The 19,283-nt window shown below is 41.3% G+C and overlaps 1 protein-coding gene across 5 annotated transcripts in view; it reads right to left on the reverse strand.

The window, feature by feature from the left end:
- CSNK1G1 (casein kinase 1 gamma 1) overlaps positions 1-19,283 on the reverse strand; it is a 190,238-nt gene that overhangs the window by 146,447 nt on the left and 24,508 nt on the right. For all 5 annotated transcript variants that reach the window (XM_019504540.1, XM_019504539.1, XM_019504541.1 and 2 more), the window contains exons 2-3: positions 17,549-17,982; positions 4,415-4,455 (exon numbers count right to left, since the gene is read on the reverse strand). In XM_019504540.1, the coding sequence (XP_019360085.1) occupies positions 4,415-4,455; positions 17,549-17,729 (222 nt within the window). In that variant the 5' untranslated portion in view covers positions 17,730-17,982. The remainder of the gene's footprint in view (positions 1-4,414; positions 4,456-17,548; positions 17,983-19,283) is intronic.

Below are 19,283 nucleotides of genomic sequence, written 5' to 3' on the forward strand. Positions count from 1 at the left end.
CCTAATCCTGTCCCTTACAGCCACAGAGAAAAGCTCATCTCTATCCTCTATGTAATAATCACCCTTCAAGCATTTAAAGACTTATCAAACCCTCCCCCACCACCTTCTCTTTTCCAGACTAAGTAATCCTAGCACTTCAAGCCAGGCTTTCTTCAGAAATCTTGCCTCCTAGGCCCCAAATAATTTTTGTTGCTCTGCACTCAACTCTCTACAAGACCGTCCATATCCTTGTTGAAATGAGGGGCCCAAAACTGGACACAGCACTCCAGATGAGGCTTCAACAGTGCTGAAAAAAGCAAAACAATTACTTCCCTTGATGTGCAAGTGACATTCCTGATAATACAACCCCATATACTGTTGGCTTTATTTTTGCAACAAGAGGACGTTGTTGGCTTACATTCAGCTTATGGTCTACTGTAACCCCCAGGTCCTTCTCTGCAGTGCTGCAGCCTGGCAAGTCATTCCCAGTCTACACCGGTGTATTGAATTATTCCATCTCAAGTGCACTTGGTCATTATTGAATCTGATCTGATTGATTGTGGATCATTTCTCCAACCTATTCAGGTGATTCTGGATCCTAGCCCTACCCTCTGGAGTATCTGCAAATGCTCCCAACTTCATGTTGTCCACATATTTGCTAAGTTTGCACTCAATCCCATTATTCAAATCATTAAATGAAGATAGTAAACAATACTGGACCCAAGACAGAGCCCTGGGGAGCACCATTTGATACCTCCTTCTGACTAGACACCGAGTCATTGATGGCTTTTCATTGAACAAGACTATGCAACCATTTATGCATTCACCTTATAGCAGTTTCATCTGCATTTCCTTTGCTTATTAATAGGAATGTTGAGTGTCAAAAGCCTTACTACAGTCAAGGTATAAAATCACACCCACTTCTCTTCCCCACCCACAGAGCCTGTCACTGTAGCATAGAAAGAAATCAGGTTAGTCAGGCAAGACTTGCTCTTGGTGAATCCATGCTGACTTCTCCTGATCACTTTGGTCTCCTCTAGGTGCTTCACAATTAATTCCTTGAGAACATATTCCATGATCTTTTCACGTATAGAGGTCAGGCTGGTTGGTCTCTAGGTCCCTGGATCTTCCTTCTTCCCCTTCCTAGAGATGAGCACTATATTTGTCCTTTTCTAGTCATCTGGGACCTCACCTGACCTCTGCAAGTTATCAAAGGGGATAGCCAATGGTCTGAAAACTACCTCAGCCAATTCCTTCACCTAGCTTCTCTAAGCATTTCTTAACCTGATCTGCCATTACTCTAGGCTATTTGTCTATATCCCCATCTTTGCTGACAACTGCACTTGTCATCTGGTAGCTATCCCTATTTGTGAAAACCAGAAAAGGTGTTAAATACTTCAACCTACTCTACATCATCCATAACTAGACTGACTTCTGTATTCCATAAGGGACTTATGGTTTCTCTGGTCTTCCCCTTAATTTTAATATATTTGTAAAAGATAATAAAGAGCAATCTTATGTCCCTTGCCAGCTGCATCTCAAATTGTGCCTTCCTAATTTTCTTCCTGCATGCCCATGAATATTCTTACACTCTTTCCTAATATTATGACCAAGTTTCCACTTGAGATGGGATTCCTTTTTTGAGTTTCAATTCCTTGAAGAGCTTGCTGTGTAGCCAGGACGGCCTCCTGTTGTTCTTCCCATTCTTCTGTTGCACTGTGATTGCTTGCTCCTGAGCTCTTAAGAGGACCTCCTTAAACTACAGTCAGCTGGATGCCTTTTCCCCTCAGATTTGCCTCCCAAGAGATCCTACCCACCAGTTCCCCGAGTTTGTTAAAGACTATTTTCCTCAAATCCAGTGTCCTCCTTTGGTTGCTCTCCTTTCTTCCTCTCCTTGGATCCTGGATTTATCTCTGCATTGTCACTGTCACAAGTTACTGCTCACCAACAGGGAAGAATTGGTTGAGAATGTGAAGGTGGAAAGTCAAGAAGAGCTCTCTCACCCCATCTTCTTCCCTGCCCCCCACCCCAGTTGGCCTTTCTACCATCTGTATCAAAAAATTAATCCCAAAACACTCCAGAAATTTGCTGGACTGCTTGTGCATTGTTGAGTTTCCCTCCCAGAAGATGGGCCAATAATTAAAGTCCCCCATGAGAATCAGGTCCTGTGATGTGGAAGCTTCTGTCAGTTGTTTAAAGAAGGCCAAGTCTACCTCCTCCCTCCTCCTAGTTTGGTGGCCTGCAACAGACTCCCACCATGACATCCCTCCTGCTGTTCTCCCCTCTCACCTTTACTCAGGCTTTCAACATGCTGACTTCCACTTTGTACTGCACCTATGAAACACGTACATGGCCTTTATATATAGGGCTACATCTCTTCCTTTGTTCCCCTGTCTATCGGATCGACTCTATCCTACCTGAACAAGCTATACTCACCCAAGACAGTACTCCAGTCACGTGAACGATCCAAGTCACCATAATCCCAATTATATCATAAATCTGTGCCTGTACGAGGAACTCCAATTGTTCCCGTTTGTTCCCCATACTTTTCATCTTAGTGTAAAAACATTTCAGGTACCCGACTGTCCTATCCTTTCCCTGAGAACACTGCTAAAGCTTCCATTATTGTTTCCTCTTACTATTTTTTATCCAGGTTTCCAGGCTCTTTACTTACCTCTGGGCTTTTGTTTCCATCTTCCAATGAACCTAGTTTAAGCCCTCTTTGCTAAGTTAGCAAGCCCATACAAAAAGACATTTCTTCCCACTTCCCCCTCTTCATCAGATGAACCCCATTTCTTCCCAGCAGTCCATCTTTGTGGAACACTAACTCATGGTTGAAGAAGCCAAAGCCCTGCTGGTGACACCACCTATGCAGCTACATGTTACATCTACAGGATGCATCTGCTCCTAGCTAGGCCTTTTCTCTTGACTGGAAGGATCAGCAACAACATCACCTGGGACAGTGTCCCTTTCACCCTCTCTAGCCTGTATAACATCTTGCCAAAAGTGAGTAAACAGAGGGGAAAAAAAGCGTTGCCCAATATCAAGTTTTGCCTTAAAGCCTGCCTGAAAGTTTCAATTCTCAAACTAGAAAAGATTCATAAGAACACTAGAAGAAAATGTGACCACTTGGACAAAGTATAATGGGCAAGTATCACAAGACTTCTTATAAGCATTAAATATCACAAAACTGCCACAAGATTACCAAAGTTATTTTACTGGTGAGAAAATAGGACATAAATTAGGCAACTTGCCTAATGACTTAAGTTTTAAGAGCCATGGTTAAAACTCCTTTTTAATGGTAAGTTACATTTCCTAAACAAAAGTTGACCACATTACCCATCTGAGTTCTAAAGAGCACCTGAGCAAGAGGGATAGCTTCATCTCAACCAGCAGCTAGCTTCCTCCAAAGCTTTTCCCTCCCTCAGTCACAAGTCACTGTATTTCTTGTGGGAGAAGTGAGAACTTTCCGTATATGCTTTCCACATTACAGGCATCATGCACGATTTGAGAACTGTATCCAGAGACCATAATATTGGACATGTGAAGGATATCCGTTATGCAATTTACTACTCACCTCAATTAAAAAAAAAAGTCTACTGCATACCACTCAAAAGGCTAGAATTCAAATAGTTTTCAAATGATCTTTGTAAAAAATTCTTCACAGCAGGCAACCACACTCAGTCTTCATACATTTGGACATTCTTTCTAGGGCATCTTGGAATAAAATGCTAGTCTATACTAGTTACTGAGGCCCTTGATTCAGAGCATCCAAAATAAGCTGAAAGGAAACTACCCAGCTCTCTGAAGAGACAGAAGGCAGGCAAGGTCAAGCTAGCAAGAGCTCATGGCACTTGATAAAGTATTATATACCAGTGTTCTGGCTTCACCTTTCCTCAAGAGAGGCCAATTTTAAGATAAGTTTTTCCACCACCACTTACAGATGAATGTAGACCACTGCACAGCTTAATTTCTACTTTCCAACCCATATGCAAAAGACTGCCAAATAATTGGTGATCTTGGCAACACAGAACAGAAAAATTCTTTGCAAGTTCAGTGAAGAAATGCAATCATGGACATGGGCAATCAGCCACACCTATAGCATCGCTGGAATGCTTAAGCAGTAGCCTCAAGTTTGCATTCACTGGTCTCTGCTCCCAGTTCAGTCCACACTGTGATGTAAAGGCAGGTGAAAGACACCTACCATCTTGCCTATATACCACAACTGCACTTTTAAGCATGCTCTGAGCATCTAGTCCGAGACATTTTGTTCTCACTTCATAATGCATTTCCCTAACCCATGATGATCTTGCCTCTGTTCAGCAATACTGCAGTTTAAGTTAAGCATAGGGTGTGAGGAAGCTGCCTTCTGCATTTGACATTTGCAACTGTCAAGAGCCATTTAAAAAATAATAAAAATCAAGGTTCTACTCACCAGTTTGATCGCTACATATTCATTGGTATAGAGATTTTTTCCTGTGGAAAAAAAAAAAAAGAAAAAAAACTTGAAGTACTGCATTTATGACAGACAATTTCTAATTTAAGAGGTCAAGCATGATAACAGTCATTATTCGACATTGAAGGCAAACAGCAATTTTAAGGTTACAATGGGCAGACTCAAAGCAAGCTTGTTTAATACATATTAAATACAATTCACCAAGCTAACATACAAACATTGTATTAACAGTAAAGGTACCAAAGATTTCAGCGCATGGATGGATACAAGCATGAATGCTCTGAAAAGAGTTGATATTCAGAGATATTTCCTGGACGTGCTATGGTTTGTCATATGAACCACAGTAAAAAAAAAAAAAAAAAAAACTGATTAGGTGACTAGCTGATGTGCTGCAAATTTCTTTGCAGTAGAAGAAACTAAACTAGTAAGGTGCTGGAGTAATTTCTTAATTGTAGTTTCAGCACAAAATGTTTCCTGTAAGCTAAGAACCACTCACAGTTGTTGCTCTACTAGTTGAAAGCCAAGATCTAGGGGAGATATCTCTACCTGTTACCATATAAAAAAAAACCCTGACAGCTTCACTGTTGATGAGCATGCTACCTTTTGAACTCTGCCAACACATGAGCACATTGTTTGAATAAAACTATGGCCTGTACAACAGCACAAACACTACCCTTGGCATAAGAGATGAGCAAAACTCAGTGGCAAAATAAGTATTCATGTAACATATTGCCTGAATTATTATTCACTACAAGATAAGAATGTGCCACTGCAGAAAGCTAAAAAGTGTTGGGACTTCAAACAAGAATATGCCACTTTTCTTGAGGACAAGTAAGAAGCAACATGCTCAAGTAACTGAAACTTATTAACAAAAATGTCCTGCAATGGAAAAAAAAGTTTCTAAAATTCTAACTTCTCCTAGACTTGTTAAGCATTCACTTTGCAGTTTCTGGAACAAGTAATGTATTCAGAGTCTAAAGAGCAACTAGGCCCATCACTAGTGGCATGCTGAGTGTCAGCTGAAATTTCTAGGTACCTGGACAACCCTAAAGTGGATATTAGGTAGGGAATGCTGGTCACCCTATCTCCATATTTCTTCCTGGGCATGCATGCTTTAAGGGAAGAGAAAATGGGAAGAGTCTGCAGATTCAACAAAAAAGAGACAGATACAAAATAGGCACTTTCAATCCCTAAAATCCTGTTCATTGGAGGTTATTTGCATGTTCTAGTTAAGAACAGAATTTTAAAGCCAACTTTACAAAAAAGTGCAGCAGCCTAGCTGCCCAAGCTGATGTGGCAATGAGAGGTGTCAAATACACCACTACGTTAAAATGCTGCTATTTTAGAAGCTTCAACAAAGCATGCCTAGGTAACATGTCACAAGCAATTTGGAATGCTCAAGCATTTTCCAAATTACAAAGATGGATCTTAATTACAAAGATGGACAGAGCTGGAAGTCTCAACCTAGCAAAGTAACTATCTACATTGTTTAGTGATAGCTGTGAAGGAACAGAATTTGAGAACAAGAAATACTGTTTGTGTAGATTTGGAACACTTCCTCTAACACAAGCACCAGCTTCACAAACCTTCAAACCCAGCAACAGAATTATTTTAAGGTAACACTCACAAAGCTTTTAAAAAAGCTATTGCATGGTAGTTCTTAACTGCTTTACCTCTAGACTCACTTCTTCAGCTGCAGTACTTGATTTGTGGCTGCAGAACAAACCAAATGCTAAGCAGATTTCCCATTAATGCACCCGGCCACAAACTTAGTCATGTGAAATGCTGCACAAAACAAGCACCATGTTCAAAGAAATTAAACTAAAAAAAAAAGCATAAGCTTGGTCTCCTTAAAAAAAATCAAAAAAAAAATCAATATTAATATTCATAAATAAGTGAGAAAAACTGGTCACTAAGTGCTTTGGTATGGATTCTGGAAACTGTATTTGGGCTGAAGTTTTGAACATTTGCACCTGTATCTTCCACTAATAACCCTTGACTGCTAAAGGAGATACTTGAAATACTATACCACTGGTTCTCAACCTTTCTGAACTCAAGGCACCCCACACTGGATGGGAGGAGCCCATCCATAACTTCCGTAAACTGAGTGGCATCCAATTTCAAAAACTAATTTCAATGCTTACTTCCTTGCCTACCATAGAGATCCTGCAGTGGGGACAGGATCCTCCATGCAGGGACAAGCCTGAGCCTGATCTTACCTACTTGGTTTATCTTCTTATCTCTTCACACCTCAGAGTACCCTTCAAAGGATCTGGCAGCACCCCTGGGTGACCCGACCTCCTGGTTGCGATCGCTGAATTATACCCATTCTAGTAATTCACACAGCCTTGGACATTGATGCCAAATCCCTTAATTCTCAACAGAGATACCAACAACATTCAGTGACTCTAACCCAAATCATAACTTAAGCCTAATAAAAGGCATGAGTATGCATCTGTTGAGCTGCCTGTTCAACTCTGCCAAACTTCAACCCATGTTATAGTTAGATGGTACTGGATTTACATACGTAAGGTTTCTGAATGTTAGGTTCCATGCAAACACCCCACCCAGCCCGAATAGTAAAAACAACATCCAATAAAGTACCAACCTTGTCCCCTTCCCCTCCCTTCATTTCGATAAACAAATTAGCGTAGATTCAAATTCCTTTCCACCTGCAGGTTATACAGCCTGGTCTCTGCTCTTCACCTCGTATTAACATAAATTTGGGCTGGGTACTTTAAACATTCTGACTGAGTGGCAAAACAATCCTTCATTTCTACTGAACACTTTAAGTAGGGAAAACTGTATACCAGGGAGATTTAGAACACTGTATTGCAGATCGGGGATACAGTCAAAAATGCCTTGTACAGAAACTTCAGAAGAATACATCCAGGACCGTAATGATTTTTATGAGAGATAGCAAAGACGACAAGGTGCTAACATGCAAGTGCTACAAGAGTAAGATACTTTTTGTGCTCATATGTAATCTCTTTAGCTCAGTGGTGTTCACCACCTCCACCCCACAGGGCCCTGTCCTCTGGCCCACAGGACTCCACACAGCAATTGGGATAGCTTCGGAAGCCATAGCAACTGAAGCGGCCACCACTCCCCCACAGCCCAATTTATGAACTCATGAAGAGTCCTATGAGCCAGATTACATGATCCTACACATCAGATGAAGCAGTATAGAGTCTAGCCAGCACACAGACCTGCTGTGTCTAAATCTGGCACGCAGGGCCAAACTAGGCCAGCATGTCAGATTGCATCTGCAGACTGACCCCTGCACTGGATCTAGCCTGCAGACTGACCCTGTCCACAGGACAGGTCTGTGGGACCCGAAAGTTAAGCGCCACAGTTTTAGGTAATCACATTTAGGTCTAGCTGCTTTTCATGGCATGTGTTAAATCAATCAATCAATACAAGCAGTGCCACACAGGTATGAAATGCAAAGGCTAGAACTAGGAGTTTGCCACCAATTACAGTATACAGATTTTAAAATGTGCAACTTTTTATACTCATAATAGATCACTACATTCTGGGCACCCCAAAAGAAGTTTTCATTACAAATATATAAAACTTCCTTAAAGCTGTTTTGGGGAGACCTAGAAATGGGGAAAAAAAGGTCACTATAAACCCAGAAAACAAAATTACTATCAGTATCTTATTTATATTATACTATACACCTAGGATTTTCAGACGTGTCTAGCAATCTAGAAGCTCAAGCCCCAATGGGAAGAGAGAGACTTGCATCCCATTTTAAGGTTCATAACCTGTTAAAAAAATATGCAAATCCAACACGTCAACAGGTTGCTTAGAGCTGCAGCACCTTCTACAGATACTTACAGCCAACTATAATAGAGAGAAAAAACAAGTTTCAAGTGTGAGAAATTGCACTTAATGGCACTCTACATAAAAGATTCCATTTGTAACTGAAATTATAATTGTATAGGAAGGTTTGGATAGGGATGATCCTGTCTCAGGGAGCAGGGGGGTTGGACTAGATGACCTTCCAGCTCTACTTCTCTATAATTCTGTAAATCACATCACACTCTTCAATCAATGCTGCTTTTGAAAACTCACAAATCTCAAGTCCTTGAAGCAGTTACTGTATTTTTATTATTTTATGCAGTACACAGTACAACTTCAGTGCAATTCATGGCACCTGAGCATCCAACTGTTACTAGTTCAGCTGTTAATAGTGGTTACAGCTGCACTAGAGACTGTCGTGCTGTATAGAAGTAAATGAGATACCTTGGGTACCAGAAATTTTCTTCAAGTGGCATCACAGAGCTCAGTACAGGATACAAAACCAGCCTGAAAAACAGGGTGCACGAGCCCATGCATTCAGCAACCAAGCTAACTCAGCTTTCACTAGACAACACTGTAGACTGCAAAAGATGTACCATGTCTTATCTGGAGAATCCAAAGAGGATTCTTCCCAAGCAGACTGATGTGATATCACCTTCATTTTTATTAAAAGTCTCCACAGTCCTTTCTGCAACTTGAGAAAAATTTACTCCCTCCAGTTAAGTTTTCCAGGGCAGTGGTCAGTGGGTTCATTCGGCCCCCTGCCAGAAAACAAAGCTGACCTCTGGCCCGAAGTTAACTAGCTTCTCAAAATGAGAGGATTAAAATTAGGCCCTAACTTTTCTGTTGTTCAATCTATTTGTGCTCTTCACCTATGAATGATTCAAAATAAGAATTGCTATATTGTGTTCAATTGCATTTAATTCTGGCTGCTAGGCTTATTTTTAGGGTGAGTTAGTTAATTTTTTCAAGTCCAGGTTTTTGTCTCGGTTTCAGTATCCATGGTGTTCCTGTGCTTACTTCTCAACAGCCTCTAACTGGGGTGCTTTTTGGTATATGGAAAGCATTCACAGTCTTGTCAGCTGTATCCCTTGTATGGTATTAAAGACACTGTTAATGCACTCATATCACCACCTCATCAGGTGCATTAACCACATGCCTGTGCAGGTGTCAGTAACCAAAATACAGGGGCTGCCACTGTTCCATGAATAATAAACTTCAACTAATTAGGTCATGTGAGAGATTATTGTAAGCTTTTTGCCCTTCTGCTCATGAACTTCCAAATGTGACCAAATGCAGTAATGTCTACTCAAATCTAACAATCCAGTGTCCCTGCTGTTCTCCATAGCATTCCTGAACAGAATCAGAGCACCATATAATGTTTTTGTTGGTGTCACTGTTGCTATTCCAAACAGGGTCAATAGCTAGGAAACTGGAAAAAAGACAAATCCCAACAACTTCATTCTGCTCCAACTCACAGTTTTCCTATACACAGCAGACTTCTCACACCCCTCAGATTGTGTACATGCTCCATACTTCAGGGCTGTTGAGAAGAAAAATCATTAAACAGTCTAACACACCCAGATATAAATATTATATATAAATCTAAGATATAAAGGTTCCATGTAGGGACCTTTGTGGGCGGTACTGCATGGAGATGAAAGCAGTTCCAAGAAGATGAAACCCAAGTATCTGTTAGAAAGGGAAACAGGCATCCTTAATACCAAAAGCACATGCAAGTCAGCAGCCAGGTTCAAAGAGGGCTGCTAGCTCCCAGGTAGCTGGATCCAGTGGCTCTGTAGCTTTGAGAAGGCACCAGGAACAGGATCCTCACTTGGTTCAGGTCTACACTTAGGTGTAGAAGCAAGACTTCTTAGTCAAGGGTATACCTTTTTCCTTCCATCACTGACCAACACAGTATCTTAACAAACCTCAAAGTGCAGAAGCAATTAAATGGATCAAAAAAATGTCATTAGTGTAGCTTACTCTATTCAACCAGCTTCCAAGTGAGGTGGTGCAGGCTCCCACCCTGGGGGTTTTTAAGAGGAGGTTGGATGACCACCTTACGGGGGTCGTTTGACCCCAGTACTCTTTCCTGCCATGGCAGGGGGTCGGACTAGATGATCTGCTCAGGTCCCTTCCAACCCTAGAAACTATGAAACTATGTTTAAAAACAAAAACAAGAATTGATTTGCTGGTATAAGCTACAATTTTCATTAGGAGCATGGTGGCTTGCTAGGATAGCTTATACTAGCCTATCTATACCAATGACAGGCAAGGTTCTTTGGGGTAGATGTGGTATCTTTAATTAGACCAACTGAATAGTTGGAAAAAAAAGTTCTTGGCAAGCTTTCAGGTGCAATCATCCTTCTTCAGGCATAGGGAGTCTCTGCTGTCTGTTGGATTGGAGGATACTACATGGGAAAACAATCCAATCAGCCTTTGGAATGGCAAAAGCTTTGGTGATGCACTAAGATGCAACAGGCATAATCACCATCTATCACACTGCAGTAAGAATCTCGTTTGCAACCATTCTGTACAGCAGCTCATCTATCCTTTGGCACTGGCTTTAATAATGGAGTACAGGGCTGTCCAGCTTCTGGGCTGCATGGTCGACAAACCATGGGGCCAAAGGCCACTCGCTATGCACATACCCACCCCCAGCCTCAGAACCCCTGCCACGCACGCAGCACAGGCAAGTCCACCCCATCCCACTGCATCGTTTTAGGCCCAGAAGCAGGGACAGGAAGGAACAGGAGAAGCCCAGAGACCCTGGGTGCTGCTGTGGCAGGAAAAATGTCAGGAGCCCACAGACTGCATGTTAACCCCTTGCAGGCCACCAGCTAGACAGCCCTGACCACACAAATTTAGCAATGCTGGGTTTGGTGTCATTTTTAAAGCAGATGTCTCTAGCTTGGACTTTTAATATAGTTAAATCTTCACCATATGAAAAGACAAGCTCCAGTTTACTCACCTGTCACTACCCTGCCAGTCACACAAACTGAGTACTGTTCCTGTCCAACACATGACCCAGTTAGTTGAAGTTTATTATTCAGGGAGCAGTAGCAGCTCCTGTATTTTGGTTACCTCCTACAGAGCTAGCAGCAGGAATCTGAAGTTTGACAGGAGGCAGCCCCGAGTTCAGGGAGGTGCTTTCTGATAGCTCTGTTCAATTCTGCTCCGATTTGATAAGGTACAAGATGTGGGAAAATAAAAATTTCCCATCTCTGTTTTGCTTAGTAGAGTCTGTCCTTGGCTTGCTGCCACAGTAAGTAGCCCTTCCATTAGCACTCTTTATGAATCACCTCCAGCATCTTGCCTGAAGCATGTTACTGAACTGCTCCAGATGGGGCAGCCAAAGTGGCTACTGCTATATCAAAAAAGACCTTTTGTTTCCAGGAAGATGGATACAGCTAAGAAATCTTGAATTCCCTGTTTCCCCGTGTTGTGGTTTTCAAATCTGAGATCATACCCTGAGATCCCTGTCCATCAACTGGTGTTTGTTGACTCAGCGTTGACTGTTAACAATAGAGAACACCTCCCTTCCCCCCAAACAAGAGCCAAATAATTAGTTTGAATACAGAAGTCTGTCAGGACAGGACTGAATTCATACCATAAAGCACGCACATCCCCACCCACACCCTCCCCCGCTTAGGAATGGGTTAATTAGTATTCAGAGTTGTAATGGCTTATCAAATACAGATGTTAAAAACCTCAAGCCTTAAAGCAATTGTGAACACTTCCAAGTTTGCTAATTAGCTTTAATTTATTCTGTACTATTAAATTCCTTAAGTGAAGCAAAAAATCTAACCAAAAGGCCAATTTGTCACAAGCATGTTCCCCAGTGCTGTAAAGGTTTCAGATGAACCAATAGTTTAAAAAAAGTCTGCGTGCCCAACCTGCTCAACGGTCACATAGTGAGAAAGAACACAATAACATTTTCAGAAGAAATCAGTTTGTTGCTGAGCGTAGCAAAATAATCTGTTTCCATCAAACCCTGATCTCGTTTTCCATGAACGTGCCATGAGTCATCGATATCAGAAAGGTGAAACTAAAGCAGTGTTTATAAGCTCAGCTTGGAAAAGAACACGAACCCCACTTAAAATCTTACTGCAGGTTAGTTAATATCCACCTCCATACTGATTTGGAGCAGAGATTTACCAATGCAAAAATGCAGTCAAAATAGCTTCAAAAAAATTCCAAGGACTAGGCTGACATGAAGACTAAGCTTTTAGAGATGTTATCCAGGAGAATGCCCCACAGACTCTGCATGCTCAGTCCCAGAAACTGTTTAAAGCAGCAGCAGGCAATTACTTGGGCTGGAGGGCCACTTAGGGAGATTTGGTGAGCTGCTGTGGGTCAAGTCAGCAACCCCATCACCCCCTGCAACAGCTCACCCAAACTCCCTAAATGGTCCAGGGACACCAGACAGAATGGGCGAGTAGGAATTTCATAGAGATGGGGTGGGACCTTCGCAGGCAGAACTCGCTCGGCCAGGTGCATGGGATGGGGTCACAGGCGGCCAGGGGCTAGCGTCTGGGAGGCACCAGGAACGTGGGGCAGTGACAGCATGTGGTCAGGCAAGGGAGCGGATCACAGCTCTGCCCAGGCCCCAGCCCTGTGCCATCACCATTCCACAATCCTGTTCCCAGCCCCAGCCTTGCCTACAGCCCCATCCCATGAGCCCAGCTAAGCATGCCCTGGCCTGCAGGCACCCCTGGTAGTGGGAATAGGGCAGACAGGCCAGGTCTGGTGGCCGCAGCAGTAACACTAGCAGTGGCAGCTGCAAGGAACTTATGCCACTGGGAAGCCCAGTCTGGCCGTCACACAACCCCAACCCCACTACATGCCCAGAAAAAAGAGCAATTCGGCTGCGGGCTCTCAGTTCCTTACAATAGGTCAGAACATTTGTAACACTGAGTTCCTAACACCTTGTGCTGCTGCTGTTTGTCCCCAGGGAATGCCCATATCACATGCCCTCTGGCACATGGCAGGTTATCCCAGGTGGGCTTTTATTTATTTATTTATTTATATCATTTTACTTGCATGCTGCAGTTCCAACCTAGCAGCCTTCAGTGGCCCCACAGCCCTAGATTCCAAGAACCAAGGTAGGGACTTGACATTTATTTTTTATATATATAAAATAAATGTCAAGTCCCTACCTTGGTTCTTGGAATCTAGGGCTGTGGGGCCACTGAAGGCTGCTACGTTGGAACTGCAGCATGCAAGTAAAATGGCAGGTGAAACATTCAGTCAAAAACAACATTGATTCTGATTCCCTAGGTTTATATCCTGCTTAATCCAGAAAGACTGCCCCATGAGAATTGGGTCAAAAAGGGGCATCTCTGTGCATCTGTTATGGTATCTCTATGACAGTGGTTCTCAACCAAGTGCTGCATCATGTGCCTCTGCCCCACTCAGATAAATCTGACAAAGGTCCTTGGGCCTTTGAATCAAAATAATTCAGAGCAGTTCTTTTGGTGCAGTTTACCCAGTACTGAGGTTCCCAGGTCCTTAACAACATGCCTATCTTGGTGCCAAAAGCTCCAGTACTACAAACATCCTTTAATTCATCCAGACTTGCTAAATATGCTCCATTCTACCATAGCCCATGGTGAAGCTGTCCAGTTATCCACTATGAAGGATACATTTCTATATACTACTCAGATGACCTGTATGTTTATCATGATTTTGGCACCATTAGCTTGTTTACCAAAGTGATCAAACACTAGTATGAGAGCTGACATAATCCAGACATCCCAGATCAACTATACTCAATTGATGCAGTTTTTATGCAGAGGCAAGGAAATGGAAGAGGAACAAAGGGTCCTTTCGTCTCCCTCATTTGCACAATATGGTTTTGTACTCAACTCAGGTGGCAAGAGAAAGCTTAAGTCCATCCAGGTTCACAGGATCAGTTGCACAGTAGTGGTTTCTATTAGATGGGCATCGAACTCCAGAGTTAATGTATCAGCACTAGCTTACCTAATTAAAGACAGCAACAAGGCTACATTAACAAATCCCAGGACTGGACTTCCCAACATGTTGTTGACATCTGTACTTGAACCTAAAATATCATACTACATAATTCTCCCTAAATTCCCACATTTGCCAAAGTCTGCATGTTAGCACCAACTGCGCGCACATCCTGTGCGAGATGCAGTACTGCAGATCTGGAGAACAAGGCTCTAAAGCTTTAAGTATAATTTCACATGCTCACAGGGCCCCAGGCATATCAAAACTGAACAGGCCATTTTTAAAAATAGTACAAAAGGTCCCCAGTCTTTGGGGCCTATTCAGTCTACATGCTTAAACCAGGGCCTTCTCTCCTGATCTCACGAAGACTGAAAGGAAACCATTTACTAATGGATTGCTCCTAAAAAGTCTGCAAGGGAGTCCAACTGAGGTTCCAGACACTGCTTCCGAGATCTTCTCTGGCCAAAAACCAGTAGAATTCATCATGTGTGCAGGCAAGGTTTCCCAAGTGAGATGGCAACCACTTTTGTTGCCTCCAAAAGCCTTCAGCTGGGTGCCCTAACCAAGGTCCCGCTTTGATTTGATGAAGTCAAGATGTTCTCAGTTGACACCATTTAAAGATCCTCTACTTTGACAGAATGTCCTCCACCAAGGACCGAAGGGTTAGTGTTAAGGCCTTCCACTCAGGTCAGAACCTTTGATTCTGGCCTCTCACACTTGGGTTTCACTTTTTTTCTTTGTCCATGTCTTTGTTAAATCTAGTATTAAGGCACTGGGTTTAGCGACAATACTGTTCACATTTGGGCAGCAGCACAAAATGTCAAACATAACATTCAAAAAGTGGTAAATTAACCACTTCAATGTCATGTTCCTGACAAAAGGAAGGAATAATTTTCAGGGACCCTTAACACTTGTGTATATCCCACATTTGTTTTAAGTTCTCCTTATTATCATCTATGGACAACAGTGCCTCCTGAATGCAGTCTGCTGAAACAGCTCTGTACTCAGCTAATACTGGGCCGAACACAATGCCTCATTGTTGAACACTATTTAACAAGATCTGTCCTGTTCATATTTAAAAACAGGATCTCAATTCAAGAAGTTCACTCCCCCCACCCAAATCACTCATCTTGAACATTGTTTGCAGTACATACGCCTCAGCAGGCTTCTAACTCACTGTTAAGTCGCCAATTATTAACATTTTGCAAAACGCTAGGAACAAGGCCAAAACCTTGGAAGCAAAAGAGATTAGACTCTGGATATGCTCTACCTAAAGCTATAACCATCAGCTTGGTGGGATATAACAACTAATACAGAACAACTGTAGGAAAGGATGGGAAGTTTTAGGTTCCAAAGCAGTTTGACAGTCCCCTTTACCCCAAGAAAACAAAGACCCATTTAGATTAGCATCAGAAGTTCTAGTGAAATTGATATTTGGGACTGATGTTTATTTCCAAGTCATGCAATTAGCTCTAGTGCATTTTAGTGGTAGATACAGGAAACTGTGAAATATGTAAGATAAAAAAAGAAATCTACTTCAGTAACTGCCAACTGGTGCTGCAAAAAGGCAGTCTTGCATATGCACTGCATACAGCATGCAGCAACTTACAAATGACTTCCCACCCCTTCACTTTGGGGCAAAAATCTATTCTCTGCTAGTTTAAAATCCTAGTTCCATTGAAATTTGGCCTTTGGCATCTGTTTACCAAACATAAAATGTCAAGATGCCTAGTACAGCGAGTCAGACTCTAGAAATGGGATTATTCCATTTACCTTACAAAGACTCCCGGGGGGGGAGTGGAGTGGCATGCACCCAAAGTATGTTATCCAAGTCTTTCACATTCAGGTATTAATGTATATGGGTTCTTCTGGAGAACTTCATGACAAAAGCAATGGCAAAGATGTACTCAAAAGCCTTTATATCACATTTACACTTTTGTTCATATGCACCATCTCTCTGCTTCATAGACATTTTAGTTCTGTGCTCCTAAAAAGGTGGTTTCCTGAACTGAACGTTGAAATGAAAGGCTCACTAACCAATATTTTATCCACGCATCTCTATGCCCCAAACTTTTTTGGAAGCCACTGGCAATCTCTCACCTACACTCACTTAAATACAAAGAAACTGAAATTACAAAAGAATCTACACCTCCCACTTCCCACAGCTGCTTACTGTACTTTGAACTACAAGACAGGCAAAAATCCTGGTTGAAAACACTTAAAAAGAGTTTAGGTTGTAAAAGCTATTTAAGCAGCTTGACAATTTTTCAGTAAAATTAAAAGAAATTCAAGACAAAATACAGAAGAGAAACAGAGCTTAAAATTGCAATTATAGACCACCCCGTCAGCAGCTTGTTATGATGTTTTAAAATGAACCAATATGCAGCCAGTATTAGAGATACTATGTTTTTTGGTGAAGATACTTAGGTCAGCCTACTTGGTATAAATGCCTTTCAGTATTCTCAAGCCTGCAAGGAGAACAGTCCAGTTCACTCAGATGTACAAGCTAGACTATGGGTGTTTTACTGCAAGTGTCTTATTTATAATAAGCCAGGAAGAACAGCTACGCAAGCGTTCACAAGAGACTAAATGCAACCTAACACCTAGCTGGTCCAGGAACACAAAACAAAACAGAGATGCAACTGCTTAAACAAAAGCAGAAACAGCACAAAACAAAGCAAGAAGGACAGTCACAAAACACTCCTTCCAAGCTAAAGATGATTCTCAAAAGTTATGCTTTTTTAATACAAGCAACTACCATCACTGAAGCTATCTGAGGATGATGTAAAAAATAACCAGTTTTCCTTCTTAAGACCCAAATGCAACTTTGTTACAAAACATGTTCTTTATTCTGGATGACTGCAAAGAAGACTAAACATGAAAAATGCAAGTGGTTGTCCTTTTTTTCTTAAATCTTGAGTAACACAACTTCATGAAAGATGTATAGAGACTATATACAGGACAAAGCCTTCACCAGATTTCAAAAAGTTTTTTCTAAGATCATTCAGAATCTATCTCTTTGGCTAGAGATGCCATGTGCACCTGTAAATATTTCTAACAATGGAACATATCTAATCTGTTATATACCTTACTACATTTTTTTAAGTAGCTGAAAAATTAACTCTGGGCATTTGAAAACTTATTTCAACATGCATCAAATTTCACAGATTTTTCTGTTGGTTTAAACATCAGAACAATTTATCTTAAATAAAAAAAAAACAAAAGCCACCTAAGCTCCTTGCTATTTCTTGGCTCAGACTTGAAAATTCCACTCATGAAATATAAATTATAGAATTATAATTCTAGCCAGTAATGGATCTGTGTTCTTACCTAGTCGTAGCTCTCCAAAGTTGCCACACCCTATCTTCTTGCCCACTCTGAAGTTGGGTCCCACCATAAGTACACCAGAGGATGTAGTGGAACTTGATGGTCGAGAACTATGTCCACTCCGCCCTGCCATTCCTTTTGTTGTCCGCTGCCTTTCATCCTTCTCCCGGTTAGAATGGTCCATGATCTTACAATGAAAAAAATCTCTGCCAGTGGACTGGCAGAACTGAACTGGGAGTATGCACTCTTCTCCTTAGCATAGAAATATTATATATACATATATATATCCAAAAGTATCACTGAGTCAGGTTACAACAGAGTCATAGAAATGTATGGAGGTCTTTTGGCACCATATTCAGGTTCCTAATGCATCTCCCCCGCATACCCACGTGGTCGATTACCTCCAAGAGAAGTCAGCAAGGCAGGTCTTTTAGAACCTAAAAGAAAGAAGGACATATGAAATTGCAAGAATAAAATCAATTACAAATTCAAGTACCAACCGTTAAACACACACTCTGGATAATTTCCAGGAAGCAGTATTTAGGTTTCAGAAAAATTAATAGCTTGGGATGTTCACTAGATCACTCTTTTCAATTACAAGATCCAACAGCATGAAGAAGAATAGATGATCCTGGTTATCTACTCAGTTTTGAAACAAGCCTACCAAAATGAAGTCCTAAGACTAAAATGCAAGCATTTTTAAAAGTTAGTTTTAGCTTGTTATAAGCTAGCAAACTAAGCTTAAGTTGGTGAAGCTCAATTATGTGTGAGAAAAAAAAAAAAAAATCAAGTAAAGGGCAAGAAAAACCAACTCCAAATGAAAGGGTTTTTTTTTTAATTATTTCATCAATGCACCTTACCTCACTCATTCGCAAGCGTTTACACTTTTAAGGATGGAAAAGATCTACACATTCCTCAGAAGAAAGGTGCTACCCAAGAATTTAGATACATAGTTTTCGTATTCATTGACCACAGCACAGAAAACAAGTCCCACTTTATTTAAATTTTAAACTACAAATTTAAACCAACCCTGGCTAATTCATATTAGTGAATTTGTGACTTACTCCTGTTAACTCCTGACTCTGTAGCAACCTGACTAAAGGTTGCAAGCTAGCAAACAAGCAAAATCAACCCGATGCTTAAGGCACAATTTACTACACCCAAACTGGGAAAGGTGAGCTTATGTTAGAACATACTAGGACGTACTATGGACAGACAATAAGCTACCTTGAAAAATAGGTTTTTAAAAACTTAGCCAGTCATTAGTAAGCATTCAAGATTGCATACCCTTCACTTTCGGAAAGAAATGGTGCATTGTGCGCGTCAGGGGTGCACATATTTGCATTTTGCTAGTTTGAAAGGCTCTACACTACAAGAAAAAACAGGGACCTACAAAAAAAGTTCCGAATGTATAAAAGTGGTAGTCCTACTTTTGCATGCAGACTACTGAACCCTAAAATCATTCCTTAGACTGAGGAATTTGATAATCTTGGGATGGCAATCTGTATCTCTGTGGCAAGATGTGTGTTTTGCTGTTACATTCATTGCCCACTCAGAAATCAGTTCTTGAACACAGTAAAACTTTATGGCTAGGGACAGAAGGTACCCATAAACCAGTTTAAGTGATCAGAAACTGGTTTAAACCTGTAATAGAACAGATGTGCAGTGCACATAAACCAGTTTCAAATGGCTGAAACTGGTTTAAGATGAACCTGGCTGAATGTAGTAACAGACTTAA

This window comes from Gavialis gangeticus, unplaced genomic scaffold (assembly GCF_001723915.1).
Source record: "Gavialis gangeticus isolate Ggan-Ray unplaced genomic scaffold, GavGan_comp1, whole genome shotgun sequence".
NCBI classification, from domain to species: domain Eukaryota; kingdom Metazoa; phylum Chordata; order Crocodylia; family Gavialidae; genus Gavialis; species Gavialis gangeticus.